The sequence below is a fragment of the Oncorhynchus mykiss genome, chromosome 12, assembly GCF_013265735.2.
Source record: "Oncorhynchus mykiss isolate Arlee chromosome 12, USDA_OmykA_1.1, whole genome shotgun sequence".
Lineage (NCBI taxonomy): Eukaryota > Metazoa > Chordata > Actinopteri > Salmoniformes > Salmonidae > Oncorhynchus > Oncorhynchus mykiss.
This window is the reverse complement of record NC_048576.1, coordinates 43754859-43775165: the sequence shown is the minus strand read 5'-3', so window position 1 is coordinate 43775165 and position 20307 is coordinate 43754859. Positions and strand designations below refer to the sequence as shown.

At 41.1% G+C, this 20307-nt stretch overlaps 1 protein-coding gene across 3 annotated transcripts; it reads left to right on the top strand.

Moving 5' to 3' along the window:
* Positions 1 to 5652: 5652 nt before the first annotated feature.
* On the top strand, positions 5653 to 17226 carry LOC110537637 (cytotoxic and regulatory T-cell molecule). 3 transcript variants are annotated; one of them, XM_021623823.2, is made up of 10 exons: positions 5653 to 5724; positions 8311 to 8448; positions 8800 to 8955; positions 9136 to 9255; positions 12602 to 12757; positions 13333 to 13527; positions 15639 to 15713; positions 15850 to 16002; positions 16333 to 16419; positions 16598 to 17226. In XM_021623823.2, the coding sequence occupies exons 1-10, from the start codon at positions 5679 to 5681 to the stop codon at positions 16762 to 16764; spliced, it is 1293 nt and encodes a 430-aa protein (XP_021479498.1). In that variant the 5' UTR covers positions 5653 to 5678; the 3' UTR covers positions 16765 to 17226. The 3 variants fall into 3 exon arrangements, with proteins under 3 accessions (XP_021479498.1, XP_021479497.1, XP_021479499.1); XM_021623822.2 differs by having other exon boundaries at positions 16318 to 16419; XM_021623824.2 differs by having other exon boundaries at positions 5663 to 5724; positions 8854 to 8955; positions 16318 to 16419.
* Positions 17227 to 20307: the final 3081 nt, after the last annotated feature.

Below are 20307 nucleotides of genomic sequence, written 5' to 3'. Positions count from 1 at the left end.
TTGTCGCGGAGTAGGTTGGGATACGTAACTGGGCTATTAGGCACACAAAGCCACCTTAGTATCGAATGGCCGTGCAATTTTGATTGACATCAGCCGGGCTGGAATACTGATTTTCGTTTTTTTCATTCCTGTTGATATTGCCTAAAGTATAAAATTATTCTGACAATTGCTATAGAATCGCTCGAATTTACTGATATAAGTTCATAAAGGAATTTACTGAATTGTTTACAGAAAGTATTTAAATAATTCACTGAACAACTCTTAGTTGTCTAGAAATTCTATCTATATTTCCTAAAGAGCTAGAATTACTCTGAAAATTGTTATAGAACCGCATATATTCACTGATATATTGTTCCAAAAGGAAATCGCAGAATCATTTATAGAAAATACCTAAACGAATCGCTGAACAAATTCAAATAAAATACGGGAGAAACAGACACGTGGCGGGCGTCACATACTGATAACCCCCTTTGTCTCGACCAGGGACAGGCTAAGCATACAACGATAGAAATAAACACCACATAGTAAGGATTGAATATACCTAAATAACGCATTATACACATTATCAGACGAACTAGATAAAATGTCTGCGGCTACCACGCCCAAACTAAAATTCAATGATTATTTAGATCAGAGTATGATTGATAGAGCGGGAGGTAAAAAACAGTATGGGAAAGTGGAGAAAGTGTGGAAAGGATTACGGATAAGATGGACACAAGCAGGTTATTTTAGCGGAGGACCACCTACAGGGGGGAAACTCCAAGATATGCAGACAGAATTAGAGGACGCAGTAGAGCATGCAAAAGCGAGTGAGGCGGAGAGAAACAACATACACAGGTTCAAAAAAGTAGGTACAAGAGAGAGAGAGAGAGCAGAGGGGGAGCTCAAGATAGGTACATGGGCCATACAGGAGAGTAGGAGGGTGCTGCCCAAAAACACACCAGACATGATGGGCGTGGCTATTGTGGCGTCGGGGGATGTTAAAGCTCCGCCTGAGAACTTGCCCACGGCTCCCCCTGTGGCCGTTTCTCCCTCACTATATCCACAATTGACAATGGAGGCAGTTCAGCCCCAGCCATACTCAAAGGGACAAAATCACCGGAGCCCGTCACACAAACCATTCCTGCCCAGGGCACCTCCCACAATACAGGCTCCAGTTCTGAGAATAGACCAAGGGGAGTTAAAAGGAGAAATTACCCTGGGGATAACGGCTGGCCATATGGTATGTGAACAGTTCGAAACTGGGATTCCAGGAGCAGGAGACCTCCCCCAGGAACGGAGGCCGCAATGCTCCTCTGTGAACTCTCTCACCTCTGAAACCAGAGGACACTTACAAACAAGATTAGATTCAAACCACTTCTATCAGACGGATAGGGAGGACTGTCATCAGAACATGGATATCGAAAACGAAGAAGAAATTGACATGGTGCTCACCCCAGCTCCGATGGGAGCTCCAAACGTGACTAAGATGCAGGAGCTGCTGAAATCATCAATAGCTCGAGCTAAGGAACTCAGGGAGCTAATAGCTAACCAAGATAACAACAGAGAGGGAGCCTACCGTGTGGAAGGCATAATGAGAGGAACAGTAACCAAAGTTACCGAATCAATGGGGTCCGAAACACTCCGTCGGTCCTCCAGAATTGCTGATAGAAGAGAGCGAGAGCAGGAGATGGCAGGACAGTACCCCCTGCGACCGACACCAGGTGATGCACACACTGTGGAGTACCAGCCCTGGAAAATGACTGATTTAACAACACTGATGGGACAGATGCCTAGCCTACATGGAGGAGCTTCAGCGTGGCTACTTCAACTGCAGACACTTACGTCAGGCCTGCAACTCTGCCTAGGAGACATGAAAGCACTTCTAGCAAGAGACACCGACCACGGAACCATGGAGGCCCTCATGACAGCAGCTGACCTTGGATGGCGGGCCCCAACACTGCCCATAGACCACTTCCGTACCAGATTATGGGAAGTTCTACGGAGAGCATACCCTACAGAAAGAAACCATGCCACCTTATCCTCCTTTACAATCAACCCAGGTGAGCAACCTGCAGCATACCTGGACAGGGCTAAGACCACATGGAGATCGGTCCACGAAGAACCATTCGATCACACTGATACCACACTCAGCATGTGGAAGGAAATGGTGGTCAACGGGTGTCCCGGAGATGTTAAAACAAAACTCAGAGGAACGGTAGGGTTGTTTGCACTTCCTCTGACCCAATTCAACACTCATGTGCACCACCATGTGACCCAGCACAACAAGGAAAGAGGGGGTGCTGAGAGCCAGGTGCAGTCCCTCCAGGTACAACTCCTGAAACTCCAATTGAAGGAAGCACAACAAGGAGAAAAACCTAAGAAACAGATGGTGGCGGAAGAAACGAAGGAGACGGGCACCAAAACAGACATCTCTCAAATAGTGGCCCAGACTATCTCCCAGATGATTCAACAGCAGGCCGGTCCTCAACCAGCCAACCCGGGGCCTTGGTATCCCCCGCAACCACAATTTGCATACCAGCCGCAATGGATACCAGGCCATCCAAAAAGAGGGGTTTGTTTCAACTGTAGAACTCCAGGGCACTACTCACGAGAGTGTCCATACCCACTCACACCACAACAACGCCAGTGGAACTCTACGAGAGGTCCATATGGGAAGGAAAGGGGTGGAAATAGACCTCAACAGTACGAACATCAGCAACCAGGACCCACACCCATGCATCAGCAACCCGCATACAACCAACCGCAGTTCCAGGGAATGACTGGGAGCACCATCCCCTGGTCATAAAAATGCCCACCACCCACGGCAGAAGAAGGAAACAGCAACTCCCAGACGGTTCACATGTCACCCTTCAATCAGCCATCAACCCTCAACCAGCATCGGCCAAATTAGCTGAAATCATCGGATTGACGCAGGTCCTCATCAGAGGAAAAGGAAAGACTGAATATCTATACAGACTCAGCCCATGCCCATGAAGCAGGCCACACTGATGGACCCAGAACTTTTATGAGAAACACATGGCCCCACACACGAAGGCAAACTAAAGACCCTCCAAAAAGGCCTCGCACATCTGGTGGCACCCTCACATAAAAAATATGACTGACTTATTTTATGACGATGATTTATTTTGTGACGAATGCAATGGTTGTGACAGACACAACCCAAAGAAACCATATCAAACACCAATGGGCTCATACGTAATACCTAATGCATGTTTTCAGGATATTAGTATAGACTACACCGACATGGGCCCCGAAAATGTATCTAAAGGCAAACTCTATCTCCTAGTCATAGTAGATAGGTTCTCCAAATGGGTAGAGGCAATACTAACAAAAGGGGAGGATGCTAGGTCAGTCTTTGAGTGGCTACAAACCAAACCAAACTAATACCCAGGTATGGCATCCCAAGACAAATCAAATTTGACAAATGGCTTACATTTAACAAACACCTGAGACAGGTGGAAGAAAGATTTGGCATAACCCACAGTTTTGGATCTGTGTACAGGCCCCAATCCCAAAATCTGGTGGAACGTCAAACCAAAAGCAAAAGCTAAGATAGCTAAAGTATGTGCCTCATGGGATAATGACTGGTAGAGTCATGCATGGTCCACCAAGGGAGGGAGGTCATATGCCCGCCCTTGATGTACAACAAATTGTAATGTCTAATTATGTGAAAAAACTGACGGTTCTCTCTGCAGCACTCTCTACCCAGGTTCACAAGGTCCAGGAGGGGGAGCTGCCGGGGGACACGCCACTACTGAAGGTAAAGGTTGGTGACGGGGTGAGGGTTACAGTCCACAAGAGAAAGTGGCTGGAACCCAGGTGGACTGGACCGTACGAAGTGAAGGAGGTTACTTCACACTCAGTCCAGGTCAAAGGTAAATCAGGCACACCTTGGCACCGCCTTACACATTGCACCCCAGCCCCAATTCCTTCTAGAACACTGACTGAAGTCAGAGCTGATTTGAGCGGCCTAAATTCGATTCCAAATAAAGACACTCCTTCCTCAGGTGATGCGGCATCAAACTCCGCCTCCCCTGAGAAGGGAACCTCGCCCAGTTAGAGGGAAATTTCTCCCTCTCTGGGTGAGGCTGGGGATATCTGGTCCCTTATTTGTGATATTCATACTGATATTTGGAGTAACCCTAGGACTTTCACATGGTTAATTGAACAACTACTTCACCCTGCCACATCACATACACCAACCCCTACACATGTCCCTAACTCCTTTCCTGATATCACTCCCTCCAATCACTCCCGTCCCAAACGTAGCACTACACCTACAGACCCACCATGCAAACCAGACAAGGTTAGGAGCACCACCTTATGTATACCCACGATTGCAACCGCCACCTTTCTGCTATAGTTTTCACGTCTAATAGACGTGAAGAGGGGGATTTGTTATATAAATATTCATACACATAGCTCATATAAACAAAGACATTCCGTAGTAAGAACACATACACCCAGCCATAAGACTGACCCCCTCTTCCTTATATAAACACACATCTCATCTCCCTCTAACTGGCCGGTCCCAAGAGCAAAGAACTTTTGCTGTGCACCAATGGGGCCCGCTCTGGCTAGAGCAAGGCCCGCCTCCAACCCTCCGACCAGTCAAGAAGACCGAAACGACAAGACTCCACCTACTTTATTCTATGTATAAAAATGTATGTAACCATTGTATAGGCCTCTTTTTCACCTGGCTCCTTGCCGAGTTATGTGAACTAGGTCCGTGCACGTAAAACTGCGGGACAAGATATCTCTGACTCATTAAAACTGTCTTTTGTTACAACTGAAATCCACTCTGTCCAGCGTCCGTGATTTGGTCTCAACTCTCCAGTATTTGAACACTAACAACTCCATACTGCCCTCACCCACCAAGATAAAGAGGAATACCTACATGAGAATGTTGTTTATTGACAACAGCTCAGCTTTCAACACCATTGTCCCCTCCAAGCTCATCACCAAGCTTAGGACTCCAGGACTGAACACCTCCCTCTCTTAACTGGATCCTGGACTTCCTGACGGACTGACCCCAGGTGGTGAGTTATGCCTGGCCATGCAGTCGTGAGTGAACAGGGAGTACAGGAGAGGACTGAGCACGCACTCCTGAGGGGCCCCCGTGTTGAGGATCAGCGTGGCGGATGTGTTGTTACCCACCCTTACCCCCTGGGGGCGGCCCGTCAGGAAGTCCAGGGCATAGCGGGATTTCTTATAAGCTTCCGGGTTAGAGTCCCGCTCCTTGAAAGAGGCAGCTCTACACTTTAGCTCAGTGCAGAAGAATTTGTTCTTAACTGCTTGCCTAGTTAAATAAAGGTTAAATAAAAGTAAATACAAAATAAAATAATAAACAGTTCCACCAGGCTACAACATTGGTGCATGGTGATGTCTTTCAAGAGCGATGTCATATTGAAAAGGAAATAGACATTCCTAAAATATATCAATTCATGATCCAATCAACATTGTATTATTTTTCTTCCCATGATATCAACAACCTATAGATATATGACCCGGGATGCCCTCGAAACTAAATGTATTCAATGTTGCGTGGAAACCCCATGAATTGTGCTGTGATGTCACGGAAGGCCCCTTACTGTAGCCAGTGTAGTGTAAGTAGCATATAAAGACACGAGAGGAAGTGGCTGTGAGAGTCCACATCTGAATCTGACAGAGTCAAGATGGCACTAATGCGGCAGCTTTGCTTCCTAGTCTTGTTTGTAAGGGGTGAGTAGGCTACTTCTCTGAAAGTAATTGTTTCTGAGACAATGAAGTATAATAATTAAATAATAAGTACCCAGGCAGGGTAGATGTATACAATACAGCTTGACAGAGTTGATTATGCCTGATCTGTTTTGATCACAACTTTGAAATGACATTCAATGTTTTTGTTGTAAGATATCACAAATCAATGTTTGCTGTATTCATATTTGTATATACGTTTTACGTTTTATACGTTTCCTTACTAATTCTTTACATCTGTGTGTGAGATCAATTAGAATGGAACTGCTTTTTTCTTGACGGATGCTGTGATGCATTTACAGTGGGGTCCGAAATGATTGACACCCTTGCTATACTGAGCTATATCGTATGCTCAATGGGTTACAAGTCCGGAGACTGAGATGGCCACTGTAAAATGTTGATTTTGTGGCCAATTAACCATATCTTTGTGTTTTTTGATGAGTGCTTGGGGGTTATTGTCTTGCTGGAAGATCCACTTTCGGCCAAGTTTCCTCTTCCTAGCAAAGGCAACCAGGTTTTTGGCTAAAATGTCCTGGTACTGTTCATAAGAATAGCCCTTTGCCGTGGTATATTGAATATATACCACACCCCCTGAGGTCTTATGGCTAAAATAACCATCTTGTAAACAGACTGAAAGTTGTGACAACACAAAAATAATAGACATGATCAAATGCTCTGAGGATTGTATCACAGTGAAAATGTGTACTTATTGCTTTGTTGCGGTCTTGTTTAAATGTTTGGCGGCTGACATTGACATTATTGTCTTTGAATGACTAGACAAATGCTATCAATTTGAAAACCATCACCAAAACCATCACCGTCACCAAATTGTGACTTTTTAATCATATAGGATGGTTTTCAAATTGATAGCAATTGTCTAGTCATTCAGTTTATTCGGAATTGTCAAAAAGGAAGACTCGGCATACTGCAATACATGCTCTAAGAGTGTTTATTATCACAACGTTTCAACCATTAGGTGGTCATCAGCTCTCATTGGGATTCAAATACCTAATTAAATAATTAACCTTGAATTCAATCATTGCAGACAAGTCTAAAAATCATTATGGTTAATTATAAAATACACTAATTCCATGGACCCCCGTAGACCACCCACATGGAATTTATTTTGTTCAGTCGGTGCTATATACAGCATGACCCTATCATAAGGTGATATTCTGCTAGCCCACACAATGTATGAAAACAGTTAACCTTTAAAGCATTACAAGCCCACCAACAACATCAGTGTAAATTTTCCCCCACAGTTAACGTTTCCAAATAAAGTAGGCCTATCACTAGTCATCATACCAGTAGCATAGGAAAAAGGAACACATGACGCTCACACAGACAGTGTGAAGAAAACCACAAACCCCTTGCTTTCTCTTTTACACCCCTCATGTTTTCGGTGACTGTCCACACTATATTTGATTTCCTGTCAGTCGCAGTAGAGAAGGTTGGCTGCATAATCTGTAGGTGTATGTGCAGCGGAAATGCACCCCCCTCAAGTTGTTGTTTGTCACACCTCCCATAACCTCAAGCCTGACAATGGTAGCTCGACCTCCTTCAGTTTCCCCTGTAGCCCCCAGTGGTAGAGTCTGAGACCAGGGGAAGACCGAGAAGTAGGACAGTGCTGTGAGTGAGAGCTATGAGAAATGAAGGGTCTGACTCAGGTCTTAACCAGTTCATTTACACTGCCCACTTATTCATCTGTCTACGACCCCTAAATCTCCTCTTTATGATTGCTTTTCAATACAGTCCATCCATGATCATATTATGTTCATGGCATACTGTGCATGTGTAAGAAAGAGGAAAGGGCTGTTGAAAGGTAAGGTGAACTTGAAATCATGTGTGGTGGTTAATTTTAGTATTATCAAATGAGGAGAGACAAACTTATCACACAAGTCAGAGTTATACTTAAACTAAATCTTTATTCACGTATTTATAAGGAAAGCATGTCACACCACAACCACAAGTGAATGATGTGAGTGCTCTACAATAACGATGGCTGGTCGACGAATCACTCTTAGATGATTCATTGAGAGCCCCGACACAAAGACTACAACACCTTTTTATAGCAAAGATACACCCCCTTAGTCTACATGACAAACAAAAGAAGTGTGGAATGGGTCACAAGGTTGGGATTCCTATGAAAGATACTAATAATTCACAGCAGACAGCATCTGCTGTTAAGACTGTTCTCATTGTGTAGAAACCAGGGCCTGGCTCCCAAAACAAGGTTCCTCTCATAATTATCCATACTGGAGTCATCTCTACCCTGGTACCTCCCAGCACACAAACACGAACTCATGCTATGGAATTGTTTGCTTTGTTAGGTTTATCACCTAACGCATTGTACATCTTCTGTCAGCATTAAGCCCCCAGAGGACCAATCTCAGTTCACATAGACACAATAGAGTTCTAAGAACCCCCTATTCTGTTGCATAAAACAACCATTTGATGGAATAACAGTATTTATAACATAATCTTGTAATTTTGCTCTCACACATGTTGGAACCTTCCATCACGTCAATCAAAGTATGTCCTATACTAAATCCTTGGTATTTGCCATTGCAGGATCCATCGCAGTGCAACATTTGACCGTGATGGAGGGTGAGACACTAACCATGAAGTGTCGCATTAGAAATGCCAAAGGGAGCCATGTGGAATGGAAGAATCCTGATGGGCATGTTATGTTTTTTAATAACCAGAAGGGTGAGGATCTTATAATACCACCTATAGATATTTATTATAATGTATTTTATATACTAAAACAAAGCAGTATCTTAATTTGAAAGTAGACTGGATGCCCAGTAAATGAGACATACAGGATTTGTATTTTATTAATGTCGACAGCTGATTAAAATCAAAATCAAATTGTATTTGTCACGTGTCGAATACAACGGGTGTAGACTTTACCATGAAATGCTGTCTAGAATGATAATAGTTGTACATGATACAAGTAAATATGTTTGTTCCTACTCATATTGTAACATCTTTGTTCAGATCTTAAGTAGTTGAGTTATATTGTGACATGCCTCCTCTCTCCCCCATCTTCACTAACAGCCCTGAAGGACAAGCGCTACAAGATAATAAACTTGTCTGACTCCGTTTTTTCAGTCAGTGTGTCTGATGTCACCTTCAAAGATGGAGGCCTCTACACATGTTTACATTACATTCACAAAGTGCCTGTAGTGAAGTGGGTTAATGTGACAGTTTTGGGTAAGTGTAACATATTGTAATAGCACTGTTTTATAGGGGTTAAGAAAGCACACAGCCTTCCCCTTAATTTAGTAGAATATTCATATTGGCACAGGAGGTAGAGTGCTTGGCTTGTTCCCACTTCCAACAAATTAAGTTGAAACCAAAAATCATAACATCACTCTTTTTGTCATTGTCAAGGTAAGCCAAAATTGGAGATAACAGAACACAATGGAAAGACTGCCATAAAATGTTCTGCAGTGGGAAATGGCCATCCTCCCAAAATCTCATGGCTGTTGGAGAGTGGGTTAGAAATGTATGGTAAGTGTCCTTCATTCTAGATTTATTTCATAGATTTTATGACGCCAAAATGACAAAGGATTATGTTACGGCTGATTCTGGGGCCTTAGGCCTAGTTAATAAAGGGTCTGTAGGTCTGTAACTTGATTTGATGTGTGCATTAATGTGAAAAGGTGTTGAATGCATGTGCTCCAGGAGACGGCAAACTTAAAGTTCAGGGCCAGCTCTGTCTTGACTCCTTGGTCGGCCAGCCCAAGTGATTTATGTAAACAAAAACGGTGCATGACCAACAAATAATTGTATACACAAAAAACAAAACAAAACATGGCATGCCGAATACATAAAGAGTCAAACCAAAGGTTCACATGGGCACTAAACTCCAGCAGCCTCATGGCTCTGCCAGCTGCCACACCTTCTTCTTTGGTGGAGTTTAACGACAGTTGGCATCCAATATGTTGCATTACCGACTAGAGGTCGACCGATTATGATTTTTCAACACTGATACCGATTATTGGAGGACCAAAAAAAGCTGATAACGATTAATCAGACGATTTATATATATATATATATATATATATATATATATATATATATATATTTGAAATAATGACAATTACAACAATACTGAATTAACACTTTTATTTTAACTTAATATAATACATAAATAAAATCAATTTAGTCTCAAATAAATAATCAAACATGTTCAATTTGGTTTAAATAATGCAAAAACACTGTGTTGGTTTAGAAAGTAAAAGTACAATATGTGCCATGTAAAAAAGCTAACGTCTAAGTTCCTTGCTCAGCTGGTGGTCTTCAATATTCCCAGTTAAGAAGTTTTAGGTTGTAGTTATTATAGGAATTATATACCTTTGGGTATATACTATTGGATGATTGCCAACCTAATCTCGGGAGTTGATAGGCTTGAAGTCATAATCTGAGCTGTGCTTCAAGCATTGCAAAGAGCTGCTGGCAGACGCAGGAAAGTGCTGTTTGAATGAATGCTTACGAGCCTGCTGCTGCCTACCACCGCTCAGTCAGACTGCTCTATCAAATATAAAATCTTAGACTTAATTATAATATAATAAACACACAGAAATACGAGCCATAGGTCATTAATATAGTCAAATCCGGAAATTATAATTTCGAAAACGTTTATTATTTCAGTGAAATACGGAGTCGTTCCGTATTTTATCGAACGGGTGGCAACCCTAAGTCTAAATATTGCTGTTACATTGCACAACCTTCAATGTTGGAGCGGCAGGTAGCCTGGTGGTTAGAGTGTTGGACTAGTAACTGAAAGGTTGCAAGATTGAATCCCCAAGCTGACAATGTAAAAATCTGTCATTCTGCCCCTGAACAAGGCAGTTAACCCACTGTTCCTAGGCCGTCATTGAAAATAACATTTTGTTCTTAATTGACTTGCCTAGTTAAATAAAGGTTAAAAAAATGTTTTCTCTTAATTATGTAAAATTCTGCCTAATTAATTACGGTCTTTGTTAGGAAGAAATGGTCTTCGCACAGTTCGCAACGAGCCAGGCGGCCCAAACCGCTGCATATTCGCTGACACTGCTTGCACTGAACCCAAGAGAAGTGACACAATTTCCCTAGTTAATATTGCCTGATAACATGAATTTCTTTTAACTAAATATGCAGGTTTAAAAAATATATAGCTGTGTGTTGATTTTAAGAAAGGCATTGATGTTTATGGTTAGGTATATTGCAATTGTGCATTTTTCGTGAATGCGCTTTTGTTAAATCATCACCCGTTTGGCGAAGTAGGCTGTGATTCGATGATAAATTAACAGGCACCATATTGATTATATGCAACACAGGACAAGCTAGTTAAACTAGTAATATCATCAACAATGTGTAGTTAACTAGTGATTATGTTAAGATTGATTGTTTTTTATCAGATAAGATGAATTCTAGCTAGCAATTTACCTTGGCTCCTTGCTGCACTCGAGTAACAGCTGGTCAACCTGCCACGCTGTCTGAAGTCAAATCACGCAGCCCCAAGTACTTCTCTGCATCTGCCACCACAACATCTATTTTCTGTGACTTACGTTCCATCTCTGCTGTACAGTTGATAACCATTGCTATGAACGCTAAGAAGCCAACCTTACTGAAACATAGATCACTCATTGGCCTATCCCTTGTCTTTATCATCACCATGTCTTACAACACCTTCTACCCCTTCCATTTTTCCTCCAGAACTCAAAACTGGCATCTGGCTCACTCTGTTTGATCTTGACACAAATCTTCCTCAACATACCCTCTCCCTTGTTATTGCTAGCTTCAACAAATAGAAACCCATCCTCTGCCTCCCTAAGTATTTTCAACCTCCTCTCTTTCCCTCCAAATCCTCCTCCCTTAACCAATTACAGACTTCTTCTGAAAATATTAAACTTTTCCAATCCGAAACCTCTTTTTAGCTTACTTGAGAGACCTGCTAAACCCTGCACTCCCTCCACTTTAAACTCGAACTATCGCCAGTTCATAAAAAATCTATGCAGCTATCAGATTGTTTAGAATCGATTACTGTGCACACCTGTGCACAACCAACACTTAAGACTTCCTATCAGAGCACACCCCCTGACCCAGTTGCTACTGCCACCTGGGGATGGAGTGTGGAAGGGGTAGTGTAGTGTCTAATTGTGCTCCTAAGAACTAAACTACCTAATCTATTCCATAACAATTAGGAAAAGTGAAGAGTCAAACTGAATTGTGTAGTCCCATACTAGTATTGTGTTGATCCTAGCTATATGAGTCACGTTTCCCTACATTGGTGTCAGAAGTGCAATGACGGCTGTGAGGCTATCGTAACACACGGCCGGACGTATGAAGGGTCAGCGGTAGGTTGAAACACAAAGATGTGCCTTTCCGTTCAGAGGGGGCAGAGTAGCAATCCTTGCTATATGAGCCACATTACAATTTCCCACCAAGTGGATTAACCATGTTGGCACGATGTGTAGGGTGTTTGCCTCTCATTCCACTAACCTGGGTTCGCTTCCCTGCCCTGTCATTCACTACCGTATTTGACAAATAATAACAGCGATTGTCGTGGCTTGCGGGAATTATAAATATAAAACAAGTGAAAAATAGAATAGGAAAAGAGTAGGAGACTGAGAATTTTGTGATGAGATATAGAACATTTAAAAAAGGAAATGGTTTAGACTTCCCCTGTGAAACCAAATCCCACACACATTCCCCTTTATCTCTTCCAAAATAAAGAGAAGTGAAATGTCTGTATTGTCCCTGTAAAGTGCAGGCCAGCTATTATAAGGATGATGGTTGTTGATGTTCTTTTACATATTCAATCTTTACACTTTCAGTCAAAAGTTAATTGAACCTCTCTGCTGTTATTTAGCTCAGCCTCAATATCTGTTGGACAAAAACACATATTCCTCCCTGGATATCTTGCATGTTCAGTCCTACAAGAGGAGAGTTACATTGAAATGCATTGTTCGCCATCCAGCCTTACACAATTCATCCCTGATGAATTTTGTGAAAATTGGACAGAATCGTAAGTACTACATTTTTTTTGGTCCCACTTTTGACCTTTTATTTGATTAGTTGTCGAGATGGCATCCACACGATGGGAGGTTGAATTTATAAGGGTACGATCAATGACAATATATAAAGCTCAGATTACCTCCTTGAGAGTAAGGTGGAAATATCCAACAAAGAATAAAAAGCAAGTCTACCTTATTTTTAAATGTAGTTCTGCTTGCAATGGTCTATTTGAGGAACATTGAAAGGAAAGTGTTTACTTTTGTGGTTTCAGTGAACAGTCACACTGTTGGTACTTTCCTCACTTTAAAATATGCCATGAGAACGCCACACTAGGGTATCTTGACAACACAAACATCATGTGATTTACTCTCTCTGTAGGGAGGAATACACTGGCATCCCAAAGTCACATTTCTACAAAAATATTCAGATAGATCGTATTATTCACTTCAAGTTATTTGAACTGCACTATAACTATATATATACAAGCACTTCATAATAGCGACCAAAAGTCATAGCAAGATACAATTGTCATTTGTGAACATGGTTTGAATTGTACAACAACTGAAATTCCCTTTTATCTTATAGCCACTGAGGAATCACACTCCACTACGAGAGCCTCTCATTGGCTCAGTACAGGTCTAACAGAGGTAACAACAACAACAGTCTCCCGTTGGCATAGTACACAGGTGTCAACAGAAACACCAACAGCTACAGCCTTAAATTGGCCCAATACAGAAGGATCACCAGCATCAACCCCTGACTTACAACTCAGCACTCACAGTAAGTAAAAAATATTCATATTCATTATTAAAAACAAACTATACGACTTACTGATCGTTTTGACATGACAAGACAGACAATGCATATACGGAAGAACAGAACAGCCATGGTGCCTTGAGGTTGAATCTACACATGTTTTGTGAACACTGGTTAGGTGCAAAACCACAGCAGTCTGTTTCCTGAAACGGGAGTCAATAGCAATATTAACAATATACAGTCCATTTGGAAAGTATTCAGACTTCTTCCATATTTTGTTACATCCTTATTCTAAAATTGATTAAATGGCTTTTTTCCCTTATCAATGTACACACAATACCCCATAATTACAAAGCAAAAACAGGTTATAAGAAATTGTTGCTAATTTATACAAAATTAACTGATATTATATTTACATACAGTATCAGTCAAAAGTTTGGACATACCTTCTTATTCCAGGGTTTTTCTTTATTTTTACTATTTTCTACATTGTAGAATAATAGTGAAGACATCAAAACTATGAAATAACACATATGGAATCATGTAGTAACAAAAAAATTATTTAACAAATCAAAATATATTTTATATCTTAGATTCTTCAAAGTAGCCACCCTTTGCCTTGATGACAGCTTTGCACACTCTTAGCATTCTATCAACCAGCTTCATGAGGGGCAGCATTGGCAAGGAAAACCCAGTTACCTCTGCTGCAGAGGATAAGTTCATTAGAGTTACCAGCCTCAGATTGCAGCCCAAATAAATGCTTCAAAGTTCAAGTAACAGACACATCTGAACATCAACTGTTCAGAGGAGACTTCATGAATCAGGCTTTCATTGTCAAATTGCTGCAAAGAAACCACTACTAAAGGACACCAATATAAAGAAGAGACTTGCTTGAGCCAAGAAACAAGAGCAATGGACATTAGATGGAGGAAATCTGTCCTTTGGCCTGATGAAGGTTCTCCCATCTCCACAGAGGAACTCTAGAGCTCTGTCAGAGTGACCATCGGGTTCTTGGTGGTTCCAAACTTTTTCCATTTAAGAATGGTGGAGGCCACTGTGTTCTTGGGGACCTTCAATTCTGCCAAAATTGTTTGGTACACCTCCCCAGATCTGTGCCTCGACAAAATCCTGTCTCAGAGCTCTACGGACAATTCCTTCGACCTCATGGCTTGGTTTTTGCTCTGACGTGCGCTGTCAACTGTGGGACCTTCAACTGTGGGACCTTATATAGGCGGGTGTGTGCCTTTCCAAATAATGTCCAATCAATTGAATTTACCACAGGTGGACTCCAATCAAGTTGAAGAAACATCGCAAGGATGATCAATGGAAAAAGGATACACCTGAGCTCAATTTCAAGTCTCATAACAAAGGGTCTTATGTATATTACCTTTTACTTATGTAAATAAGGTTATTCTGTTTTGACAGGTTTTATACATTTGCAATAATGTATAAAAACCTCTTTTCACTTTGTCATTATGGGGTATTGTGTTCAGATAGATGAGGGGAAAATATTTAAATCAATTTTAGAACAAAACTTTAATGTAACAAAATGTGGAAAAGGTCAAGGGGTCTGAATACTTTTCGAATGCACTGTAGGTCCTCAATAGTGAATCTCAGTAAAAGTTTCAGGCAGAACTTCGGCTTGTGCTTTTATTTGTAGTTAATTTAAGGTTGTTGTTATACATATTGACTTGAATTAGAACATTTTCATCTGTGGTACAATCAGTGAGTGAAAATGAAATACACTGTAATGGGGCGGCATGTAAAATGTACAATAAATGAATTTCCTCATTCAGGTCAGCCAGTGTTCGAAGCTACAGGGTACACACTTGCTAATGACAGCAGCGGCAGCAGCAACACTGCTGCTAAGAACAGGACAAATCGTAGCTAGCATTGTATGGGAATTAATTTAAGTATCCTCGCCAGCTAGGCTTAATAGTTACTCAGTAGGCTGCTTCTCCACCTAGTGGTGACTCTCTATCACTACAGATGGGCATCATACCAGCATCCAATAGTATTTTATTAGTTCCAATTGAATCACACATTTTATCCACAAATACCCTCCATATCCTCCCGAATAATGTGACTGTGCTGTCTAGATCAGCTGCCATTCATTCCCCTGCAATTCCCTGTAGATTGGTTGTCAGTGTCCCAGACACCAGAGAACACACCTCATAATGGCACAGGACACAACTCCAGCAATGCTAAAGGTAAGACAGTCTTACTATTTTTCTAAGTGCATACAGATCCGGTTAAGTGAGTCATGTTCAGGTGCTGTATAAGCCAGACATGGATGTAAGGCTACAGTAGAAGAGGCTAAAGTTGCACTGATGGTCTCATTCACAGGAAGCTTCTTCAATGATACGGAGACGCAGAAAGGAACTGGAGGAAGTGCGCTGTTGCTCATCTTCCTTGTGACAGGCCTCATCCTTGGTCTGCTCGTGGTTGTTTCGCTCTTCGTGATCAAGCTGAGGAGGGCTCACATACTCTGGAAGAAAGGTAACTAGAGACCAGGACACCTCACTGTTTAGGATCTCCTCATGACTTATCATGTTTGGTCATCTTTACCTATCATCTTTGGTTTATGGCAGGTGTGCATAACTCTAGTCCTCAATTGGAATTTTGCTCCTGTTGGTTGTCCTTTCTCCCTGGCACTTGGATCAGTTGATATTAACCAAACACATAGACCTGCTGCCCTCAAGGACTTGAGTTGTGCGCCCCTGATTTATGGTTTATATGTATGCCTGCCACTAAATCTTAAACTTTTAATTATTCTTAATCTTAAACTAAGTAATTATTCTGAAATTATCATAGTTTTGATCATTACAGAAAATGACGACTCGGATCAATCTGTGGAAAGCAACAGATCAAAATCAAGCAATGAAGAGAAACAATCTCGAGGAAGAAGGGGCAACGGTAATAATTTGCATCCTACAATGTGTGATTTCTTGGACATGCCATATAAAATAAAGACTGCAGCCAATGAAACAACACAATGACAAAAAAAGACCAATTATAAGGCCTATGTCTAATATGTGCTCAAATGGTAGGACATGTTATATGTTCCACCTGGTAAAAATGCCTGTTTTTCTAGGACTCTTTAACATCAGATTCACAAAGTATGTCGTTGAGGAACCCATGGCAACAGAGACGATGACGACAACAACAAACATCAAAACAGAAGAGGATCCTGAAATTCAAGTCATCCCACAGAAAAATGGAGCAACCCAAAGCCCTCAGATCAAGGAGAGGGAACTGTAACATTTTACAGTGTTATCGTATAGAGAATTCACATTGAATTCTAAGTCATCATAAGCACAAAGATGTTACACCATATTTTGGGAAGGAATGTTGTTTTAAAACATGTACTTTGATATGGTGGATTATTATGTATGATTTCATTGTTTTATCAAAGTTTATTTTTATACTGAAAAACAATGAAGAATATACAACATAAGGATATGGATTTTTCTCTGGAAATATTGTATAAGAGTGTGTAAATACAATACAATCTTATCACAAACTGTCTTTGTTTTTGTGATTTCTCTATTGGGCCACATTGCTTTGAATAACAAATACCATGAACTGTCTCCTGCCAGTTGAATGCTCGGCTAGAACAAAACATGCACCCTCCTGGGGGTCTCCTAAAAATGAGTTCAAGAGAAATACTGTTGTAAGCTACCGAGGGAAACCGTTTTGTACTTCACAAATAAATTGACTGGAAAATGGTGCGCTACACTGTGGTGGTATGTGTAACAAATAGTAAACTTGTTGGAACAATAGTCACAGAATGACAACACAAACTGTTTCAACTGATCCATTTCATGCAAAATCAAAGATTGTTGTATTTATTGTATCGACCCCACAATAGTATATGCATTGGTTGAAGCTCAATGTTAAATTCAAATCTCCCTACTATCATAACTAAGTCAATTTGACACCAATGACGATGAAAATGTGCAAATCAACTTGATCAGAGGTACACAACACTCCCCGTTCTCTTGTCATGAGCTATCCAGCCGTTACCGAGAACCAAATACCAGATTTTTAACAGGGTCGTTAGCATTAGGAAGAAAATACAATTTCTTGCCCCGACCTAGCTCAATATCTAGGCGTTGGATAAAAACAAGACTACAGCGTCCATAAAGTGACCATTAGAATTGCTATCTTTTGAGCTGAATTAGTTTGTAGGGGCAACAGTTTTGATTACATTTATAATTTATAGCTCTCACGTGCTCATTCTGTCCATTGAGAACCAATTATGTGCTACCTATTTGTAGCATTTTTGACAATGTTGACATATTTTCAGCTGAATCTTAAGAGTTCTAAAACAAGAGCCACAGCACTAGTAGCTAGCGAACACCAGTCAGATGAGGCAAGTTGCAAGCAAAGGAAGCTAGCTATATTTTGCTATGGAAAGTTTAGTAACACTTCATTTTAAGGGGTCATTATGTAACAGTATAAACTTTAAACCTTCCCCTCGCCCACACCCGGGCGCGAACCAGGGACCCTCTGCACACATCAACAACACCCAGAAAAGCCGCGGCCCTTGCAGAGCAAGGGGAACTACTACTTCAAGGTCTCAGAGCAAGTGACGTCACCGATTGAAACGCTATTTAGCGCGCACCGCTAACTAAGCTAACCGTTTCACATCCGTTACACTTAGTTACAGTAATTATAAAATTAATTATAAAACATGTCATATAGCAAATATGTATTGCAACCAATAGACACAATCATATATCCAGGGCTAAACAATTAATAAGATTGTCTACAACAAATGATTGCCACGAAAGAAAAAAGGTGTTGTAGGTCAAAAACAGCTGCAAATGAGAAAAAGTAAGATTTAGTCCAATATTGGGCTAGCTAGCCTAGTGTTGGCTAGACAGCTAACTGTAGCTGGCTAGCTAGCAAATGCTAGCTGGCATTATTGTTGGGCTACCATCTAGGCTAACGAGCTAGCTAGTTACTGTCTACAGAATATCCTTTCTATGCAATCTGTTTAGCTACCAAGTTTGGCAAATATGCTATGGTTGCTACTCGCTAGCTAACGTTAGCTGGGCTCGATGGTCTTCCCTGAACCTTGTTCTCAGGGTATGTTACCCAAGGGTATTACGTAAGACGCACCCAGCATGTTAACGTGAGCTAGCTAGCTACGTGTGTCAATACACTGAATAACGTAGTTCCTTTTCAATGTAGCTAAACACTTGCCAATTTAGTGTTAGCAAGTACCATTAATGCTAGCTGGATAACACAACAACGAGCTACAGATTCCCACAAGGTCTCAGGATGGGAAATGCTTACAAGAAAGAAACATATGAACAAAGTCAGAGTTGTCAATTTCCCTTGTTAAAAGGGGAAGGAATAGACAATCCCATTTTACTAAATTAGCTATCTAGGCTAGTCCTACTATCGCTTGGTAATGGGTAATAAGTAATTATATAGAAATTGCTCATAGGTAACTATAAAGTTATACACTTCACTTTAAATAGCTAAATCCTGTGTAACAACTAGTGACAACTTTATGCAGATATTACAGATATATACTCTGGTGTATTAGTGCGTTTATTTTCTCACTTGGATGGTACTTTCAGAAGCTGACAATATCTCCCACATTCTTCCACAAAGCACAGCTAAGTAAAGTTCATAGTCAACACCAAACTTTGGGAAACTGCTACGCTGTCTAATGTATAATACTTGCAATGGGCATTGTTTATCTAACGTTAACTCCATAAACTACTCAACCTGGCCTGCTTAGCAACGTTGCATCCCATTGATTCCCATTGATTCCTGTATAATAATAATACATATGATTTGTCACATTTGCCAAATACAACTGGTGAAGACTTTACTGTGAAATGCTAAAATAGTAACACGAGGAATCAAATGAAATACACAAGAATTGAGCTATATACAGGGAGTACCTTTACCAGATCAATGTGCAGAGAGAGGTATGAGGTATTTGAGGTGGATATGTACATGAAGAAGGAGTAAAGTGGCTCGGCATCAGCATAGATAATAATAATAATAATAAAATAAAGAACAGAGTAGCAGCAGCAAATTATGAGTGTGAAAGTGTATGTGTGTGTGTAATGTGTATATACAGTGTGTGTTTTGTCGATAAGCTCGTGTGAGTTGTGTGTGTGTGTGCGTATGTAGTGTTTTTGTGTGGGAGTGTCAATGTAGTGTGTCTGAGTGAGTGTGCATTGGGTCAGTGCAAGATATTTTTTATGTACATATTTTTATTCATTCCTTCACACTTGTGTATAAGGTAGTTGTGAAATTGTTAGGTTATATTACTGGTTAGATATTACTGCATGGTCGGAACTATAAGCACAAGCATTTCACTACACTCGCATTAACATCTGCTAACCATGTGTATGTGACAAATAAAATTTGATTTAGATTTGATTTAGATAGAATCAGTGCAAATAGTTTGGGTACCATAAATTGACTATTTAGCAATTTTATGGCTTGGGGGTATTAGCTGTCTCGGAGCCTGTTGGTCCAAGAGCCTATGCTCTGGTACAGTTCGCCAGATGGCAGCAGAGTGAACAATATTTTGGGGCCTTCCTCTGACACCATCTGATATAGAGGTATTGGATGGCAGAGAGCTCGGCACCAGTGATGTACTGGGCTGTCCGCACCACCCTCTCTAACGCTTTGCGGTCAAGGGCAGTGCATTTGCCATACCAAGCGGTGATGCAGCCAGTCAAGATGGTCTCGATGGTGCAGCTGTATAACGTTTTGAGGATCCAAGGGCCCATGCCAAATCTTTTCAGTCTCCTGCAGGGGAAAAGGTGT

Coding starts and splice junctions, on each gene's coding strand:
- LOC110537637 (XM_021623822.2), top strand. CDS start 5,679: ATGGCACTAATGCGGCAGCTTTGCTTCCTAGTCTTGTTTGTAAGGG. Junction 15,714..15,849: donor CAACTCCAGCAATGCTAAAG/GTAAGACAGTCT, acceptor TCTCATTCACAG/GAAGCTTCTTCAATGATACG. Junction 16,003..16,317: donor TCACATACTCTGGAAGAAAG/GTAACTAGAGAC, acceptor AAATTATCATAG/TTTTGATCATTACAGAAAAT.